This window comes from Pan paniscus, chromosome 2 (assembly GCF_029289425.2).
Source record: "Pan paniscus chromosome 2, NHGRI_mPanPan1-v2.0_pri, whole genome shotgun sequence".
Classification (NCBI taxonomy): domain Eukaryota; kingdom Metazoa; phylum Chordata; class Mammalia; order Primates; family Hominidae; genus Pan; species Pan paniscus.
Window position 1 is genome coordinate 173,192,279 of NC_085926.1, and position 22,217 is coordinate 173,214,495.

The 22,217-nt window shown below is 35.8% G+C and overlaps 1 protein-coding gene across 1 annotated transcript in view; it reads left to right on the forward strand.

Annotated features, from left to right (window-relative positions):
* NAALADL2 (N-acetylated alpha-linked acidic dipeptidase like 2) overlaps nucleotides 1-22,217 on the forward strand; it is a 1,375,347-nt gene that overhangs the window by 868,530 nt on the left and 484,600 nt on the right. Inside the window, exon 9 of the mRNA XM_063602605.1 lies at nucleotides 10,117-10,267. Within this exon, the coding sequence (XP_063458675.1) occupies nucleotides 10,117-10,267 (151 nt within the window). The remainder of the gene's footprint in view (nucleotides 1-10,116; nucleotides 10,268-22,217) is intronic.

Below are 22,217 nucleotides of genomic sequence, written 5' to 3' on the forward strand. Positions count from 1 at the left end.
TCTGAAATATATTAACTGTGTGGTCTTGATCTTGTGATCCTGACATCATGGTTGCTTTATTTGTAAAATAAGAATAATTCCACAGTGTTATTATGAGGCCACAATGGGAAATTAGTTTAAGGTGGAATCAGTATATCTTATGAAACAGGAAATGCTCCCTTCCCTCCTCCCTTACCCACCCTCTTTCCTTCCTTCTTCCCTCCCTCCCTTTATCCCTTCCTTCCTCCCTCCTTCCCTCCTTTCTTTCCTCCCTTCCTCTCTCCCTCCCTCCCTTCTTTCCTTCCTTTCCTGCTTCCTTCCTTCCTTCCTCTCTCCCTCCCTCCTTCCTTCCTTCCTTCTTTCCTCCCTCCCTTCTTCCTTCCTGAATTATGATAAAAGCTGAAGATTATATTCAGAACTCTGCAGCAGCCCTAACTTTCTAAATAACTTCAAGTATTTTTTTTCCTTTACAAAAGCAGGAGGTCATTGCTTCTTATTAATCTTGCTAGAATTATTTAAATAACTTCAGATACATCAAGTAAAGCAATTTGAAATCCTAATTAAAGGTGTTCAGTGAATTTGAAGAAGAATGATGTGATTATGCCTTGGATATACTCAGTCTGATTACAGTGAATTTTCCTAATCATAATAGTCTTTTTTTAAAACTAACAAAGAAAAATGAGTATATTTCTGAAATATAACAGAGACACTGGAATCTTACAAGCATTTTTAGTGGCATTCTTACAACACAATACATAAGTAAAGGGCCAGATGGCAAACCTATTAATAGAAAAACCATCTGAAAAAGAAAGGATAACGTAATATTTCAGCTTCGGAAGTAAAAATATCTGCCTAAGAAGTGATTATATATTACGTGTCCAGTATTTTTATTTTTCACATATGCTAGACCTATTTTATTTGAATAAATAAGAATGTACTATGAGATGTCAGGTTCATGTTTTTTTAAGTTTATTTTTTATGTTACTATACGTATGAGATTTTAATCTAAAATGTCCCAATCTATTGTTTCTATGTGCATTAATCCCCATGACAGGGCTTTGCAAAAATCCAGTTCTTTTTTTTTTTTAACCATCTAAATAAACAGGCATATAACTCTCATAGTATTGATTTCAGTGTCTTCTTAGAAAGCAGATCACTGTAAGAAGCATTTGATGTGTTTTATAAATTCACCCTTTAGCCAGTCTGTTTGTAAAGGATGGACGTATAATTGAGAGGAAAGGCATACTTCAGTGAAAAGATTACGAGACTTGAATTCAGAAAACTCAAGTTTGATTCCTGCCATTACCACTTATTAGCTCTGACCCTGGGCCATTCCCTTAACCTTCATGAAGCACAATTTCAGTGACTGGATAAAGAGAATTATAATAACTTATATCAAATGATCTGAGTAAAAATCAACAAATAAGAGATAGTGCCTGGCACATGGGAGATATACAGTTAAGTACTTGATAATTCGACCTAAAGTTGACTCAAAGATCCAGATCGTAATCACAATAATGTTCCTAAGTCTTTGTATAGTTTGGCACATATTTGCCTTATGTGGATTTATTAGTTTGCTAGGGCTGCCATAGCAAAATACCATAGACTGGGCGGCTTAAACTACGAAAAATTATTTTCTCACAGTTTGGGGTCAAGAAGTCCAAGATCAAAGGCTGATAGGTTTGGTTTCTCCTAAGGCCTTTCTCCTAGGCTCAGTGTGTCCTCATATGGCCTTCTTATTCTGTGCACATGCGTTTCTGGTATCTCTTCTTTTGCTTCTGAGTACCTGAGTCATATTGCATTGGGGCCCACCCATTCAACCTCATTTAACCTTAATTACTTCTTGAAAGGTCCTATTTCCAAATATAGTCACATTCTGAAGTATACTAGATGTCAGGACTTCAACATATGCATTTTGAGGGAACACAATTCAGTCCATAACAGTGAGACTTAAATTTTCCTGTAAAACTAAGGTCTTATTTTTGTCACTCTTCTTATCTACACGAAGATTCAGAAAGCTTTTCTAGCTATAGAGGCCAGGTGAACATTCCTTGTGCTGGACCAGTGTTTTGAAGGAGCTAAATGATGGAAATAATACAAGCTTTTCCCTTTGGTTCTTGATATCCAAGTGGTAGTTCAGGATGCCATATATTCTGACCAGCAAAAGTAAAAAGATCAGGATTACATTTTACTGGCTCAAAAGGGTGAGAAGGCAATTTAGGAGCATCTGTGAATGGACGAAATCCTACCTGTGGAATTCAACTACTATTCCCTTGCTAGACACTGTGAATAAGTAGACTGCCCAAATGGCAATAACAGCATCCTCCTTCTGAGCGAGAAAATATGTTTTGGTTAAAAGTAACAATAGAAGTTAATAAGAAGAAAAGTTGGACAGCAGGAATCAGAAAAGTTGTCCGGGCATGGTGGCTCACACCTGTAATCCCAGCACTTTGGGAGGCCTAGGCAGGTGGATCACGGGGTCAGGAGATCAAGACCATCTTGGCCAACATGGTAAAACCATGTCTCTACTAAAAATAAAAAACTAGCTGGGAGTGGTGGTGCGTGCCTGTAGTCCCAGCTACTCAGGAGGCTGAGGCAGGGGAATTGCTTGAACCCGGGAGGCGGAGGCTGCAGTGAGTCAATATTGTGCCACTACACTCCAGCCTGGGCAACAGAGTGAGACTCCATCTCAAAAAAAAAAAAAAAGAAAAGTGAAAAGTGTCCTTTCTCTCTTACCTTCTCTGGCATTAATTTTCCTTGAATAATAAAATGTTACTGCCGTGTCCTGCCCATATATTGCTAGTACCATGTATTTCAGAGCTGATTATTTGGCAATTGATAGGACCTATAGGTTTATGTACTATACATCAAAAGAATGTCTAAGTATGGTGCCCTGCAAGAAATATGGAATCAGCCACCTTGCAGTTGGCCAAAAATATTTTATTTATACAAATATGTCAGCAAGATAAAATTACACATTCAAACTTCGTTGGGCTAGTCTCCATCATACTCTTCATCTCTACTCTTAGATAACAAAACAAAAATCAAAATAAAATAAACCTATTTTTAATTATGTATTTTTACAGAAGGATAAAGAGAGAACATAACACATTTAATTAAATGTATTGTGTCTCAAATTTCAAGAGCAAGCTGATTAATACTTACCTTCACATTCTAACTATATATATATATATACATATATATATATATATATAGGCTATACATACTGTAAAATAGTTTTGAAAAGTAAAATTAGCGTTTTCTAGTATATATAGTTAGAACTATCTATATATAGTTAGAACTATCTATATATAGTTCGAACTATATATATATAGTTAAAACTATATATAGATAGTTCGAACTATATATAGATAGTTCTAACTATATATAGATAGTTCTAACTATATATAGATAGTTCTAACTATATATAGATAGTTCTAACTATATATATATATATATATATATATATATATAGTTAGATAAGGTACCACAACAAAATGTATAAGTTTTCTTGCCAGTAGGTGTTAATGGTCAAGCAAAATAGCATCCATGTAATACACTTGTACCATATACATTATGTTTTTCATTCATTCATTACTGGATACATATCATAATTTATTCATCAACTCGACAACAATAGAAATATTATTTTCTGCTAGGCACTCTATGAGGCATTGGGTAGAAAAGATGAAGCTATAAGGTTCCTGCTTCAAGCCAGTCACAATCTAGTGCCACTGAAGTTACCTACCAAATCCTTTTTAATTGCTGGGAAGAAAGACAAAATACAATGTCACTTGGTTTACTGTGGGCATACAAATACTTCCAATGATGCATTCTTTGTTATTGTTGGTGATGGAGCTATAATGTAGCTTGATGGGAGTGGACTGACCTTGGGTATAGAAACTGAAAAGTGTGGCAGCATGACTAAGGACTATTTCTCAGTTGCTAGTCTAGCACCCTGTATCAGGCACCTACCTTGCTCATGTTGGGATGTTAGCACCCATGAAAACTTGGACAAGGATTACATTGAGTTAAGCACTTAGTGATTCTTTGAGCTAAATAATAGAGGGTGGGAGGCATATGTAAAGGAGGTTTGTTTAATGATCCCTGTATTCATTGAAAAATGTAATGTGAAATATTTATATATTTTTGAGGGAGAATCATTAACTATGGAAGGATTAGGAATTATCAGTAATGGACATTTTGTATAAACATGTTAATAAATTTATGTAATATTTAACTTCTCTCCTGGGAATAAAACACTTTTTGAAGAACTTTTAGGGTAGAAATATTCCCAATATAAACAGAATATTGAAAGCTGTGTTAACAGTGTTCATTTAACCCTGTATGATTATGCAATTGTCATATACATGCAGCAGCATATTTTAGGCTATAAATACTGTGAAATAGTTTTGAAAAATAAAACTAGCATTTTCTAGTATAAAATTAGAGCTGAAAAGGAAGAAAGGAATAGTTTATTTACTCAGAAGAATTTTAATGGGTAGATTCTAAATATTTCAGTTTTCTTTATATTGTGGCTAAAAGAAGTTTAATACAAAATTAAAATGTTCATACTATATATTCCCATAAACCACATCATAACACTATTTTAAGGCTTTTTTAACAATAGAAATTTTGATGTTTTGGGGGGAGAATATATTCCTCACCAATAGTTTAGAAGCAAATTTCATATATGGCCCTATATTTAAAAATGCAATTAATGTGTCTTTGTAAACATTTAACAAAATCATTGAGTTAGACTACATGGTTTTTCATGTAGAGCAGAAAGGATCTTTGGGTACAATATAATTCAATCTTTGCATTCTTTGGATGATGAAACCAAGGCATAGAAAAATTATGTAAGTTGTCACATAGCTATTTAGTATCAAGGTTGGTACCAAATTTCTGAATTGTTTCCCCTACTAATGATTTTCTACCTCTCTTGGTTATGATGTATTTTCAAGTAACAGAAGCCTTGTCAAAGAAAGGGAGGAAAATATTACCCAGTTCAAGTAAAAGGAGTACAGCGGGACCTGGAGTCTGTGCACGGTATTCCCTCTTTTGCCCACCCTCATCTACATTTTCTCTGACTGTCTGCTCCTTTTTTGTCAACAGTTTCCATCAAAAGGCTCATAGTTTCTGTACCCTGAGCAAGGTGGTTATGTCGTTGAGCATGGCAAAGGACCCCCCAGCCTATCACATATAGTTATTTGAGAGAGATAAGTCAGGAATAGTTGAAGTTCAGTGTCAGGAAATCTTGGCGTAAGACTTGACCCCGTTTTTCAGGAATTAGACCCCCATGTAGTCATCGTTCTACATCTTAAGCTATCTCAAACCCTAAGAGGTACTGAGCAGGACTAAATAGTTTTGCCAAGGGACAATCTGCCACCAGCTGAAGCAGATAGCCCAGAGACAGCAGATTTCACCCCTTTTATGTAGCTTTGTCTTTGAATGCATTTTAAAAAATATAGTCCTTCCAGAGTAGCATATTTTTTCTGAACATTTTAGACAACCCCAACCTCAGCATGTTCAAAATGTAGTTAACAATACAGAGGAACACTTCTCATTTGGTTTGGTATAAGCAGTGTCTTTTATTGCCAACTTCACTGGAAATCCAAAAATAGATAATTTCTGAAATTAAGTGTCTTTATTTCTAAATTAAGAGCACTATGATGGCCAGTGACAGATGCCACCAGGAACCAAATTTGACAGCATTGAACAGGTGTTCACCTCAAGTCAAACCATTGCAGGCAGACTGTGGAAGAGGGAGCTAAATCACATATTGGGCTGTATCCCTTCAGGGCTGTCGGTGAGTAATCTCTAGCCAAAAATAGTATATGATTACACCCTATTGCTTAATTATAGGCCATCAGCTATAGAAAAATTCATGTTCTGTATTGATTATAAAAGGGGTCACAACATGTTACCAAATATACTCAGAAGAGACACAACTGGCAATTCTAGCTTGTTACTTTTGATTTAGCTCTATAACACTAGGTTTCATGAACATTGAACAGTCAAATAGTTATTGTACTTACCTTTACAGGAGTTCTTGAGGATATTTTGACTATCCCACCAAAGCAGGGTTAGCACATTAAAAAAAAAAATGTGGATTCCCATATTCCTTTCCTCTGCTTGTGGAAGACATCACTCATAGAACCACTTTTGCAATGACCCTGAACCTGACCTCACAATCCCTCCCTAGACAGCTATTCTTTCCCAGTTAATTGGAGTTAGCACTCAAGATAGAAATATTTGGCCATCCCGCTGGTAAACTGAACTTCCTTAGATGTTCACAGACCTTGTCCTACTTCTCTCCATATCCCAATTCCAGTGTTTTACTTTCAAAAAAGTGACACCCAATATGTGGCTGTAGATGGATAAGTGGCCCAGAAATCTTAAAAATAGTTTTTCACAAGCAAGTAATTCTCAAAAAAATATGTAAATAGCCCAAATCATACAGAAATAGGTTTAACTTGACTTGTAATTAAAATATATGTTTTTGACAAATTATTTTTGGGTACATTGGTAAATATTGCTTAAAAAGAAATAATGTTAATTGTTGGCGAGAACGAAGAGAAGCAAAAACATATATAGCAAGTAAGACCCTAACTTAGCTCCTCTGAAGGGAAAATAGCTTATCAAAAATCATTAAAAAATGAATGATTTGACCCGGAAATTCCACCTGTGGAAATATATTTCATGAAAATAGATATTGTTGCAGAGATTTTGCTACAAGCATGTTTATTGCATATAATATTGAAAAATTATAAAGAGTTTAAAATTATTTTAATTAACAAATTAAAAATTAACAACTGTTATATGACTAACAGTCAGGGATTGGTTAAATAACATGTATGCCTCTCTATATAGTAGTATTTATATTATATATATATGTAAATGTAACAGTATATGGCAATTTAAATTATATAAAATTGTATTTATCAACAGACAAATGTTTATTTTGTACTGATAAGCAAATGAAAAGAGATTGCAGAGTCGTATTTATGATGTGGTTTTACTTTGTTTTAGTGTACGTATGTATGTTCATAAACCCTAGTAAAAGGGTCTAGACACCCCATCAAGTTAACATTAACTATTTCTTGACAGATAAAATGATGGAACTTTTTTTTTCCTTTGCCTACACCTTTTTTCTCTGTAATGATCATGAATTACTTTAGTAATAAAAGGTAATTTTTTAATATTTAGAAACTTGCTGTCCAGCGAAGTTTTTATTTTTTTCCTCAAAAAACTTGTGTTAGTTTTTATTTATTTAAAAAGTAATACAGAATACTGAAAGAAGATATAAAAATGAACAATACTCCCACCTACAGAATGCCACTCTTAACATTTTGCAGTGTGTACATTCATTTATTTACAAACAGATTTTTTTGTTGTCTATTGAGGCATATTTTGCATACAGTAAAATTAACCATTTTAAGGTGATGTGTGAATGATGTATGATGAATGTAACAACCACTACAATCAAGATACAGAATATTTCCATCGCCCTCAAAATCCCCTCCTCACCTTTGTAATTAAACTACTCTCCCCAACCGCTCTCTAGCAATCACTGATCTGATTTCTGTTCCTAGGGTTTCAACTTTTCGAGAATGTCATGTACATGGAATTATACAGGAAGCAGCTTTTTTAGTCTGCCTTCTTTCATTTAGCGTGATGCTTTTGAGATTCATCCATGTTTCCCTTTTAATTGCAGAGTTATATTCTATTATATTTTTTATATATTCTTCTATAGTAAGCAAACATTAAAAAATCATTCAATTGATTATTCTTTTTAAGAATAGCTATTTCTGCACGTAAACATTAGACTCTCCCTCCCCCACATGCGTGGGGGTGAGGATTTGAAGAGTAAGTCTTAAATGCAGCTCTCTCATTCACACATTCTTTGCTCTTTTTCCTTTTCTCATTCTCCATTTCTCCTTAAATTCTTCCCTCCTTTCTACTAAAACACTGAAGGGAAAATAATAACAAAAGTCTGATATGCATGGTTGTTATAGAAGAGAAATTAGTCATTTGTGTTTTACTTAGGTTCCCAATGTTAGTTTATTTAATCATAAAAACAATATATGCTGTTCATTACACCAAAAATTGGAAGAGCATTTTTAAAGGACTAGAAAAAATGCCATTATTGTGGCATACTTAAATTCTATATCTGTTCCTATTTTTGGCACATTGTTTTAAAATCATGCCATATATGCAATTATGTTTTATTTTTCCTAATAGGAGGGCTTCCCAAATATTTTCTCAGGGCTCTCCTTTCTTTAAGAATTGCTGGGCAGGGCGCGGTGGCTCACGCCTATAATCCCAGCCCTTTGGGAGGCCGAGGCGGCAGTATCATTTGGGGTCAGGAATTTGAGACCAGCTTGGCCAACAAGGTGAAAGCGCGTACCTACTAAAAATACAAAAATTAGCCGTGCATGGTGGTGCGCGCCTGTAATCCCAGCTACTTGGGAGACTGAGGCAGGAGAATGGCTTGAACCTGGGAGGTGGAGGTTGTGGTGAGTCGAGATTGCACCACTGCAATCCAGCCTGGGCGACAGAGCGAGACTGTGTTTCAAAAAATAAAAATAAAAATAGCTGTTGTGCCTAGGCTGCATCTGTCTCATTCATTCTCTCATTTAGCAATACTCTTGAAAGCCTGCTAAGTGCAAGGTGTACAATGATAGAGAAGGTAAGCACAATCCCTGTCCTCAGCGAATGGTGCTGCCTTGCTTACTCCACTGCAAAAGTTAATATGCAACATAAGCAGTAATTGGGGAGTGAAGTATGGGTGTTAACTAAAGTCACACAACGAGCAGTGACTGCCTATATTGAATATGACCTTCAGTCATGTTCTCCTTTATTATCTTTATGTTCTCTAATTACTTTTCCTCTCTCTTGAAAAACTAATAGAATTAGCAAATCATGATTATTGTTTTTCATATCAGGTAAGTCATACTAAGAGGACTAAAATGAATAAGCTCTTTACAAAAAAAAATCAATTTAAAGAGTTAAAATAAAAAGAAACTTAGTATATTGTCAAGTTCTTCTGTTCCATCATACTTATCTATTGTGTGCTTACCAAGGAACAGAGAGGAATCTTTACGTTAAATATGTCTCAAATGACAGGGTCTATTCTCAAAACGTTTAACGACGGGGGCAGAACAAGGGCTGATCTTTCAGAAAGAGACCCCCGTAAGGTTACGTGTAAATTCCTCAGTTGCTATATCTGGGAGGTGTGGCTGGTACCTCCAGGCAGAGACCAAGATGACTAGTATACTTGGGGCTGTCAGGAGGTTCAGGACAGCTGCTATTTTCTAAACAGCGTGACAGTATTTCAACATTTTAATGACTGGTGTGACAGGCTCAGCCCTGGAAAAAATATGTTACAATACTGCAGGTGATTTCTGCTTTAGGGAAAGACATAATGGTCACAACAACTCTCCTTTTAAAATAAGAACCTTATGTATGGTAGATCCTCTATTAATCCAAAAAAAGTAGAAAGTTAAAATCCACTTAGTTAAAAATCAGAGAGTGAGGAATTCCATGAATAGACAATTGAAATAAAATATAGACATTATAGCAATGCTGGTAGAGATAGAGAAAAACAGGAGGAAAAAAAAAAAGAGGAAAAAAAAGGCCAGTAGAAAAAGCTTCTGGGCTTGATAGAAATCTAAAATATCTGCTTATTTTAAAAGAAAAGGCCGGGTGCGGTGGCTCACGCCTGTAATCCCAGCAGTTTGGGAGGCCAAGGTGGGCGGATCACGAGGTCCGGCGATCGAGACCATCCTGGCTGACACAGTGAAACCCTGTCTCTACTAAAAATACAAAAATTTAGCCGGGCATGGTGGCAGGCGCCTGTGGTCCCAGCTACTCTGGAGGCTGAGGCAGGAGAATGGCGTGAACCCGGGAGGTGGAGGTTGCAGTGAGCTGAGATCTCGCTACTGCACTCCAGCCTGGGCGACAGAGCGAGACTCCGTCTCAAAAAACAAAAAACAAAAAAAGAAAAAAAAAAGAAAAAGAAAAAAAGAAAACTGGAAAAAGAGTCATCTTGTCATAGCCACATTGGCAAAATGGCACTATATGAACTTTTAATGTGCATGATAATATTTTTAATAGCTTTCTTCCCTCTTTTAGCTTTCCTCATTGGAAAAGGCTGGATTTGGAGGTGTTCTTCTGTATATTGATCCTTGTGATTTGCCAAAGACTGTGAATCCTAGCCATGATACCTTCATGGTGTCACTGAATCCAGGAGGAGACCCTTCTACGCCTGGTTACCCAAGTGTCGGTAAGTTTGTTGGTCATCATTATTATACTTGTAAGTAAGCATTACAAGGTTGCGATTTATAAGTAAATGCTATCTATTCAGGAATAGTGATGTCAAATAATTCTTATCATCCCATCTTATTGTTTTAAAAAGCAATTTATTTTTTAATCTTCTCGTAATTATAGACTACCAATTTGTTGTTATAAATTGGATTTAGACGATAATGTATTTTTATCTCAACAAATTACAGTATGATGAACAGACAGAAATGTATTTTATGTGTTATTGTTGATTGACTGATAAGACAAATTAACACCAGGTGTGACAGGTACTCCAGGTAAGCCAATAGCACGTACAAATACCCAGGAGCATTAAATGTCTGCTGCTTTGGGGCAGCTGTAATAACTTTAAGTCCAGGGTTTAGAGGTACACATGATCAAGTTAGGTGAGTAAAGTAGTAAGAAAAGATGCTGTAGAAGAATGGATTTAATATGATTTTCTGGCTCTCTTAAGAGAAGGTACCTCATTGTTTTGGCCAATCACTGGAAGTATAGAGATGGCTACTTTGCAGCAAATATCTTTCTTTTTCCTAGATAGCTGTGTTCATGATAGTAGGGATCATGTGGGAGAGAGAAAACAACTGTGATTTTGGCAGATGCTCACCGCATCATTGAATTTCTGTCCAATGTGTCATTGAGGGATATTCTGTTCATTCAACTTGGCTGAGGAAAAAGCTCTTTGAATCTTCTTCCAGGGTGATACTGACCCATTAACCGTGACAGTTCAGTCAGTAATTAAACTAACCCAAAAAATTATGTAATTATTTATGTGTTCTGCCAATATTTTTTGTTTTTTCCCAAAAAAATCGCAAAACAATTTACTAGTTATCTTACTCAAATCCAGCTGCCTATTCTATGTTAACTTTACCAATTAATTAGCAACTTTCTCCAAGAAGGAAGCAAATTGAATCACATATGAATTATAACTTATGAATTTTGTTGCATCTACTGATTATTGCTTTTTCTTCTATATGCTACAAAAGTATTCCTTTAATAATCCTTGTACATTTTCTCTGGGATCTCACGGATCTGTACTTTGTACAGTCCCGTGTCTTATCATTACAATTAAAGTTAGAATTAGTAGGCATCTATCTACAATTTCTAGACATCACCTAAAACACCAGTCAGCTCTCTCATTTGCAAATACACTCACTGTCCTGCATTGTAATTGCTCAGCTTCAGGAAGCTGCGTTTGGCAGTTAATTCACTGTGGCAAGTCAGTGGGCTGCAGTGCTACCAAAAACAGACTCTGTACGAGTGTTCTAACCTAAGTTGGTAAGTTGGTAAGTTGGTTGGCACCATTACTCAACATTTTCTTGCCCCAGGTCATTTCATAAATACAGAATTCAGTCATAGCTAGCAAGTGTTAGCCAGAGTTGTAAGGAGTTTCAACATCCTTTTTTTTCTACTTTTTATTCTAAAATAATCTAAACTTCCTAAAATAGTTGCAAGTTTAGCATATATAGAATCTCTGAAATGGCTTTATTCTGCCATCACCTTGACGAATAGCGTCTGGCTTCTTTTCATCCATACTAATGTTTTTATCAAATAGCGGCACCCTTTCTTTCTTCTCCTAGAAATACTTTTTCATTTTTTACATTACAAGGTTGCAATTTTCCAAATTTTTCTGTTCTACTTCTCTTTTAATTAAAAATTCCATTTTAAAACATTTTTCACTTGTTTCATTTTACTGTGAACAGTCAAAAGAAGCCATGTAGCACCTTGAACACTTTGCTGCTTAGATATATTCTTCTGCCACATAACTTCATTTATTGTTTTTAAATTCTACCTTCCATAAAGCCCTAGGGCATGGACACAATTCAGTCAAATTCGTTGCCACTTTGTAACAACGATGTCCTTTACTTCAGTTTCCAGTACATTGTTCCTCATTTCTGCCTGAGACCTTATCAGAATGGCCTTTACTGTCGGTATTTCTGTTAACATTCTGATCATGACCATTTAAGTAATCTCTATGAAGATACAGACTTCCCTACAGCTCTTGTCTTTTTTTAAAGACCTCACCAGAATTGCTGTTAATAATCCTTGATTTGCTCACAACAATTTAGGCTTTTTCTAACCTGTTCCTTTAAGTTCTTCCAGCCTTTACCCATTATCCACTTCCAAAGCTGCTTCCACATTTCTAGGAATTTGTTATAGCAGGAACCACACTTCTGGTTTCAATTTTCTTAGTCCATTTTGTGTTGCTATAATGGAGTGCTTGAAAGTGAGTAATTTATAAAGAGCGGAGATTTGTTTCTTACAGTTCAGGAGGCTGGTCAGTCCAAGGTCAAGGGGCTCACATCTGGCAAGGGCTTTTATCATTTCATCCAGTGGTGGAAGGCAGAATGGTAAGAGAGCATCCATGAGAGCAAGAAAGGGCCAAACTCACTTTTATAACATGCACCTCAAAATAACGCGCCTGCTCTCATGATAACAGCATTAATCCATGTGTGAGAATACTTCATGATCCAATCGCCTCTTAAAGGTGGCACCTTTCAACATGGTTACTTTGGGGATCAAGTTTCCAACACATGAGCTGTGGGGTACACATCCAAATCATAGGAAATGATTATTAGAGGGACTAATCTAAAACTACCTTTTTTCATTTTAAGAACTTCGTTTTATTTACCAATTTAAGGGTGATAAGCAGTAAAGAAGTAATTTAGAACAACCCAAAATACAAGGAGGTAGTTTTTAACTTTGTTTGGTTTTTAATATAAACAAAGTAAACACAGTCAAATAATGAACATTCCATACGCCTCACCCAGCTTTATCAACTGTCTACATTTCTTGTTTTTTTTTTTTTTTTTTTTTTTTTCTGAGACGGAGTCTTGCTCTGTCGCCCAGGCTGGAGTGCAGCGGCACAATCTGGGCTCACTGCAAGCTCCGCCTCCCGGGTTTGCGCCATTCTCCTGCCTCAGCCTCCCGAGTAGCTGGGACTACAGGCGCCTGCCACCACGCCCGGCTAATTTTTTGTATTTTTAGTAGAGACGGGGTTTCACCATGTTAGCCATAATAGTCTCGATCTCTTGACCTCATGATCCGGCCACCTCGGCCTCCCAAAGTGCTGGGATTACAGGCGTGAGCCACCGCACCCTGCCTCAACTGTCTGCATTTCTACCATTTTTGTTTTTTTATATGTACGTTCCCACAACACCAGTATTTTTCAAGGTAAAATTTACATAAATTAAAATCCAGCACACATACGTATAGGAGAAATTCAGGGATGGGTAACTCAGGGTTGTTAGAACTTAGCTTTTATATAATATCTTAAGAAAGAACAAGAAACGTGTAGAGAAGTAACAAGACAAAAGAAAAGAGATTTAGCCATTCAGGGGTAGCAAACTATGGGAAGATAAATAAATGGGGGGAAGTTAATGAAAGATAAAAGTTTTGTTTGAGTAAGGTTTGTTATGTAGTTCCTTTTCCTCTGCCCCTCTGGGTTAGTAAGAGTCTTCATTAAAAGTCTATGTGAATCCAATTTTAAGAGTTAAAAGTTGTGTCAATGCCATGAATCAAAGAATAGATATTTATAACAAAAGATCTGTATGAAATGATGCATAATAGATGGTGATGGCTGAAGCTGCTGAAAATTGATGGTCTAAATCAAAAGGATGGATTAGGAATCTTTGCAGAATTATTACACACCTGCAGTTTTGTGAGAAAAGCAGGGAATGTCAAGGTCTTTTACTTCAAGGAGGATTTGAAGTATTTGGGGGTATACATTATTGTATTAGCTTAGTCAGTTTACACCTAGCTAGACAGTGGAAACTTGTGAAGGAGGATGTTTTCAGTATATCACACTAGGATCATGGCACCAGTCCTGAAGAAGTAGGTGGAACTTTTGATCTCCATCATACCACATACACACCCATGTGTGGGAATGCTAATGGGATAGAATCTGATACAGTTAGGGTCTGAAACACTTTGAGTTCCTTATGGTACTTTGAATCAATATTTAGTTGAGTACTTCTTGTTCATTTATTTGTATTATCCTCATTAGATTGAGCCTGTATAGGTTTATCTTTGAAACTAAAGATTAAATTGAATGTAAGTTCTACTGTAAAAAAAAAAAAAAAAAGTCTAACCCTGACTTTTTGTAAATTGCGGGGGAGGCAGAGAGTGTTTCGTAGGGCACGGGGAGCATCTTCTCTTTCTCAATTATCTTCAGCTCAAAGTAATCTTGCTATAAGTATTTCAACTGCCCTAAACTGTGATCCGAATAAATCTGATTTCCCAGGACCATATATTTCTGGAATTCTAAGAGACTTTCGTGTTTATATAGCAAAAAATCAATTCTCAATCTTGAAGCACAAGAACCCTGCGTTTTAGCCAAAGACTGAGGTAAATGGGGCATACAAACTGATATTTACATATCTAGTCATAATTATAATACCAGTGATAGGTTGTAGTTGGATTTGTATTTGGCCTAAAATCATAAATCAGCTACATAGGGTAAGACCCAAAACAAACAGAAAATCAGAAAGATATGAGCTAAGCATAAAAAATAAGAAAGTAAAAAATATGTATCTTTAAGTAGTACTCCATTTGGTTTGTGTTGAAACATGGAAAAGAAAACCCTTTCCAAATTTCTCAGCAGTAAGATTGTCCGAAATCTGAAGAACTGAAAATAGTATTAGGAATAACAAATCCTTTTCTTCCATCTACTTTCTTTAATAATTTCTCTTCTGAATTCTGTGTTGACTACAGTGTTGATTTTAATTTTAGTAACACCTCCAGGTAACTGGTAATCTATTTACTACCAGTTAATTGTTTATCTTGACTTAGACTTGATTTTCCTTATGTACCATTTTCAGAAATCCATCCTGATTTAAAGCTTCGTATCTATGTCCCTCTCTCTGTCTTTCTGCTACAATCCTTTATTCCTTTTTATTTGTTTTAAATTCTGGAGAGAAAAGTCTTTTCAGTGGCTCTATTCTAGGGAAATGTATCAAATGAAACAGTTTATTTAATATTCCCAGTGTTACAATTCAGTGGATCTCTGTGTTGTTTATCTACTGTCTGTTGAACATCACTCCTGCCAAACAAAACTATTCAAAGAATAAAGAATATCACTGTAATTTGTGACAAGTCATCACCAGGTATTCCTGGTCCAGTTACTTGGACAAATATCGAAAGACTGACTTGAGTTGGCACTAAATCAACTGAGACAATGTTGAACCATTCCCTGACTAGAATGGCAGAAAATATAAATATGTGCCTAGTTGTCAAAGCAAAGTGTTAGATATTCACAGTATGAATATCTGTCACTTAGTCGGGGAAAATAAAGTGTCTGAATTCTTACTATTTCATTGTAAGTGTCTGGTGGTTCTTATATGTGCTCTGCAGGCTTCAGATTTACATGTCATATTATTCAACTTGATTCTTAGAACCACTTATGGGGTGGCTCATTGTTAAGCGGCAAAATTTTTCTGAAAGTTTATTCATAACATCTTGAAAAGATTGATTGTTTAAATTCAAACTGCTCCTTTCTTGTTTTGAAAAATAATTTTGGTGACATAAGTTCTCTTGGCCCCACAGAGGGAAATTTGCAGTTGATTGTTTGAATGTCTAGGATTATAGCCTACAGAGAACATTTTTGAGTGGTTATTGTTCATAAAAAATCAGTGTACCATATACTAAATTTATCATTTAGAATGTTTTGTACTTGTATTGGAAGCACTCTACTTTAAATTAAATGTGTACTTGATCAATAGAGACAATCGGTTTGTTTAATTTAAGAACTAAAGTTTCCACAAAAATCTATGATGAATTCTGAAGATGATAAAATCCATTGCTAAAAAAACGATTTACTAATGTTTCTATCTTAAAGAATATAGAAGCTATTGAAACAACGATATGATTAGTTTAAAAATTTTGTAGCACTTCTTATTTTTTTACCTTGTATGGTTGTTTCAACAAGACAGCAGTAACTGGCTTCATTTTGCAGATGCCTTTGGTCCCAGCTACTTGGGAGGCTGAGGTGGGAGGATCACTTGAGCCTTGAAGGTTGAACTGTAGTGAGTCATGATCACAGTACTTCACGCAAGCCTTGGTTACAGAGCTAGACTCTGTCTTAAAAAAAAATTTTGAAATCATATCAAATATCTCCTCAGACCGCAATGGAATAAACCTAGAAATCAGTAACGAGAGGAATTTTGGAAGCTATAAAAATACATGGAAATGAACAACATGCTCCTAAATGACCATCAGGTTTAGGAGGGAAAAAATATTGAAACAAATGAAAATTGAAACACAACATACCAGAACCTATGAGATATAGCAAAAGCAGTGCTAAGAGGGAATTTCATAGCAAAAACACCTATATCAAAAAAATACAAAGATTTCAAGTAAGAAATCTAATGATCCATCTCAATGAACTAGAAAAGCAAGAATAAGCCAAACCCATACTTAGTAGAATGAAACAAATAATAAAATATCAGAGTAGAACTGAAGGAACTAGAGTCTTGAAAAAAATACAAAACAGCAATAAACAGAAAGTTGGCTTTTTGAAAAGATAAAATAGATAAACCACTAATTAGATTAACAAATAAAAAGGAGTTAAGGCCCAAATAAACAAAATCAGAAATGAAAAAAGACATTACAACTGAAACCACATAAATACAAAAGATCAGGGGGACTATTATGAACGACTATACACTAACAATCTGGAAACCTGAGAGAAAATGGATAAATTTTGGTCACATGAAATCTACAAAGATTGAATCAGGAAGAAATAGAAAACCTGGACATACCAATAACAAGTAATAAAATTGAGTCAGTAATAAAAAGTCTTCCAACAACAACAAAAAAACCTAGGGTGGGATGGCTTCACTGTTGAATTCTACTAACCTTTCAAAGATGAATTAACACCAATTCTCCTCAAACTAGTGCAAAAAATTGAAGAGGAAGAAATTCTTCATATCTCATTCTATCATGCCAGCATTACCTTGATACCAAAACCAGGCAAGAGTGCAACAAGAATAAACACCAGATCAATATCCCTGATGAACATAGACACAAAAAAATCATCAACCAAATACTAGCAAACCAAATTCAACAGTACATCAGAAAGATGATACAACATATGCGAATCAATAAACATGATATACATGATAAACATTGATAGAACAAAAGACAAAAACATATGATCACCTCAATAGATACAGAAAGCATTTAGTAAATTCAACACTCCATTGTGATAAAAATTCTGAACAAAGTAGGATGAAAAGGAATATACCTCAATATAATAAAGGCTATATATGACAAACCCATACTTAATACCATACTAAATGGGGAAAAGCCTTTCTTGTGAGAACTGGAAAAAGACACGGATGTCCACTTTCACCATTCCTATTCAACATAGTACTGGAAGTCCTAGCCAGAGCAGTCAGGCAAAAGAAAGAAATAAAAAGACATCCAAATTGGAAAAGAAGAAGTCAAATTGTCCCTCTATGCAGATGACATGGTCTCATAGCTAATTAAACTCAAAAATCTTAGATCTGATAAATTCAGTAGAGTTGCAGGATACAAAATCAACATACAAAATCAGCAGCCTTCCTATAAACCAATAACAAACAAGCTGTGATAGAAATAAAAAATGCAATCCCATTTACAATAGCTTTGAAAAATACCTAGGAATAAATTTAAACAAGGAAATTAAAGACCTCAACAAAGAAAACTCCAAAATACTGATGAAATAAACTGAAGAGGACACAAACAAATGGAAAGACATCTCGTGCTCATGGACCAGAATAATTAATATTCTTAAAATGACCAAACTGCCTAAATGAATCTACAGATTCCATGCAATCCCTATCAATGTCATTGTTTCTACAGAATTAGAAAAAACAATTATAACATTTGAAGGGAACCATAAAAGAGCCCAAATAGCCAATCCAATCCTGAACAAAAGGAAGAAACCTGGAGACATTACAGTACCTGACTTCAAAGTATATTACAAGCATATAGTAAACGAAACAATACGGTATTGGTATAAAAACAGACACACTACAGTTCAACCTTCAAGGCACAAGTGATCCTCCCACCTCAGCCTCCAAGTAGCTGGGACCAAAGGGATGTGCCACCATGCCTGGCTAATATTTTTATTATTTGTAGAGACAAGGTCTCATTATGTTGCCCAGTCTAGTCTCAACCTCCTGGGCTCTAGCAGTCCTCCTGCCTTGGCCTCCCAAAATGCTGAGATTGTAGGTGTGAGTCACCACAACTGGCTGTGATTTTTTCTAAATTTGTTGAGACTTGTGTTGTGCCTTAACATATAGTCTTTCATGGAAAATTTTCTACATGCTGATGAGAAGAATGTGTTTTCTGTAGCTGTCGGATGAAATGTTCTGTCAATGTCTGTTAGGTCAGCTTGTTGCGAAGAGCAATTGAACTCCAATGTTTGTTCATTTTCTGTCTAGAGTATCTGTTTTTTGAGAGTGAGGTATTGAAGTCCCCAACTATTATTGTCCTGGAGTCTATTTCTCCGTTTAGATCTAATAATGCATGCTTTATATAGCTGGGCACTCTGGTATTGGGTGCATATATGTTTACAATTGTTACATTTTCTTGGTGAATTGACCCATTTATCAATATGTAATAATATATCCCTTTACTTTCATTCTATATGTGTCTTTACAGGTCAATTCTTGGGTTTTCAGGCTTGCTTGGGTGCTAGCAGTAGCATTGGTGGGTTGGGCATGTAGCCCCCAGGCAGTGGGCATGGTGTGGACAATGGCAGTAGCAGTGGCAGGATAAACCTCTCTTTGTGCTGGTACTGGTGGTAGCTTCAATGGGCCAGTCCTCTGGCCTGCAGATGTTGTGTACAGGTAGATGTCAGCTGTGGTGGTGGTGGCAGGTTGGGTGAATCCGATCTCAGGTCCCCAAGAGGAGTGCTCAGATACCATCAAAGGTGGATGGGGCAGCAGCAGCTGTGTTGCAGCCCTATTTCTGGTGAATGTGGGGCTTCTTTTAGTAATAGTAGCTGTAGATAGGTGGCTAGGGAGCATGTGCTTCAGCCCCAGGTGGTGGCTGTAAGCAAGATAGCTTATCCTCAAGGTGCTTGGATAAATAAAATGTGGTACATATGCACAATGGAATACTATTTAGCCATCAAAGAAATGAAATCATGTCATTTACAGCAACATGGGTGGAACTGGAGGTCAGTATGTCATGTGAAATAAACAAGGCATAGAAATATAAATATGCATGTTCTTACTCATATGTAGGAGCTAAAAAATTAGTTTATATCATGGAGATAGAGAGTAGAATGATAGATATCAGAGGCTGTGGGTAGAGGTGTGGTGGGCGCCGGGGGGATGAAGAGAGGTTGGTCAGTTGGTACAAATACATAGCTAGATAGAAGGAATAAATTCTAACATTCGGTATCAGTGTTGGGTGATTATAGTTAACAACAATGTATTTTATATTTCAAAATAGCTGGAAAAGAGGACTTGAAATGTTCCCAATGTACAGAAATAGTAAATACTCAAGGTAATAGATACCCTAAATACCCTGAATGGATCATTATACATTCCATGCATGTAACAAAATATCACATGCATCACCATATATATGTATAAATATCATGTATCATTAAGAAAGAACAATAAAAAATTGTCCAATATTTTGACATCTTTGTATGTTTGCATCATCTTTTGAATGCACGCTTACTTTCTGACACAGTACAATGTTTTAGGCTTATCTTGTATTTTCTCCACTCATACCTAGAGTCAGCCATTTCTCCAAAAATCTCTAGATCCTTTTCGTAGAAAAAGATATTTAGAATCAATATCTGGGTGCTAGACTTATTGACTATTGTTGCGTGTTTTAAGTCCTCTCAATGGACAAAGCTAGATTAGGTAGATTAGATAGACAGATAGATAGATAGATAGACAGACAGACAGATAGTAGAGGTAGCAATCCATATTTATAGATATTGATAGCTTCAATTCCAACCCAGCATGTATAAGGTTTATTCTGCTTTTTCCCTCTTCCCTATTTGTAACTCCCCTCACCAACAGTGAGAGACATGGCTCTCATTATGATCAATGTATCTATTCATTTGTTTATCTTTCCCCCTCAATCGACCACCTCACTTCACCTACCCCCTATAAGAAATCTATCTTATTTATTTATGGTTTGTCTATTCTGTGTTTCTTTTGTTAGGAAATAAGCATATACACATATTCTTCTTATTTATCCTTTGATTTTACATAAAATGCAGCATACTATAAATATGCATTTGTACTTTGTTGGAGTTTTTTTCCCCACTTCGAAGTTATTCTACAAATCACTCCACATCAGTTCTTAGAGACTGACAATGGTCAGATTGTCCAGAAGCAGGTACTGAGAGCAAGTTTGATGTGCAAGGGTTTTATTAATGATCAATACCTGTGGAAAACAGGGAGCACAGCAGGATTGGATAAAGGGAGAAATGGAACTCCCTTTGTGTTCCACTTTGTGTTATTGGGACCATCAAACCACACCTGAAGATACGACCTATCAGACTTGTTCACTGGTGGTCCCAATGGCCCGGTCTCTATGCCGTTTCTGCAATCAGTCATTGGAAGTGTGCCTCCCCCAGAACGTTGTGCCATTGTGTGAAGACTGGATGACTGAGGCAAACCCTGAAAATCTTAACAGTGAGAAGCTATCTGCTGACAGAACTCACAGCAGCTGAGACAACAGGCTCTCTCTTGACAGGATGGGGCATCACAGTGGAACATCTGGACAAAACCTCACCACGTCTACTGCGTCTACTGAGTTAGAAGGGCTAGAGCTCTGCTGTCCAATATGATAGCCACTAGCCATATATGGCTATTTAACTTTAAATTAATTTAAATGAAATAAAATTTAAAAGGCATCCATACCAGTCATATTTGAAGTGTTTAATAGCCAATATGGCTTTACAGAGAATTTCTATCATCAAGCAAAATTCTGTTGGAATTTTGTGCTGCAGAATAAATAGATGTCTAAAACAGCGTGATGTTTGACAAAATTTGGTGGTTATAGATCATCCATGAGATAGTATCTGCACCTAATCTTGATAATTGAGGATTGTTTGCATTTTTTACCACTTGAAAATTGTATTTACAAAGCAGACTCTAAGAACCACATGTTAGGTATGCTTCATGAATTCTTTTATAGTTTAGTGTTGAATCAAAACATAGATGAGTCCTCCTAAAGTAAACATTTTCTATTTTTAGAATTCTCTGAAGAGTTTTTGAATTTTAAGTATGTAAAAATAAATCTTGTAATGCCACTTTAAAGTGTTATTGCATTTACTTCAAACTGCTAGCATTGTAAATTTCAGTACCATACAATTTCATTTGAGAGATGTGTCTTGTATGAAAAATTGTGTTGCACTTTTATTTGCCTATCAACAGCCACTCAGTTCCTAATTTTTTCAGTGAGAATTAAAAAAAATGAATCTCTGGAATATTATGTTTTTTTTGAGAGCAAATCATCTAAGTGTTAGAGTTGAAGAGTATAAATGTGGACTATTTTTAAATAAATTAAAAGTGAGGCTTTGGTCGCTCTTTTACATGTGAAAATAGCTCTGTCTGCTGGAAACGTGTCAGGTAATTAACTTTCTTTCCCTGACACTGCTCATTGAGTAATGAGCAGTGACACCACCTATATATTTACAAAGATTGTGACTTATATACGTGCATACCCCTCCATATGATTATTGAATACCCTCGCTGCTTCCTTTTGGGTACAGGGCCTCCTGAAAGCCTTTCTTAAGCTTCTTTTTTTCCCACCTTCCATTCTCTTTGATTCCTCAGGCCATTATTTGCTAACATTTACAAAAGTATCTGCAGTAAATTTGTTAAGGAAATGGAGAATCCAACTAAGCTACACTACAGATTTCTTTACTATAAAACTATTAGACTTATTATTATTGT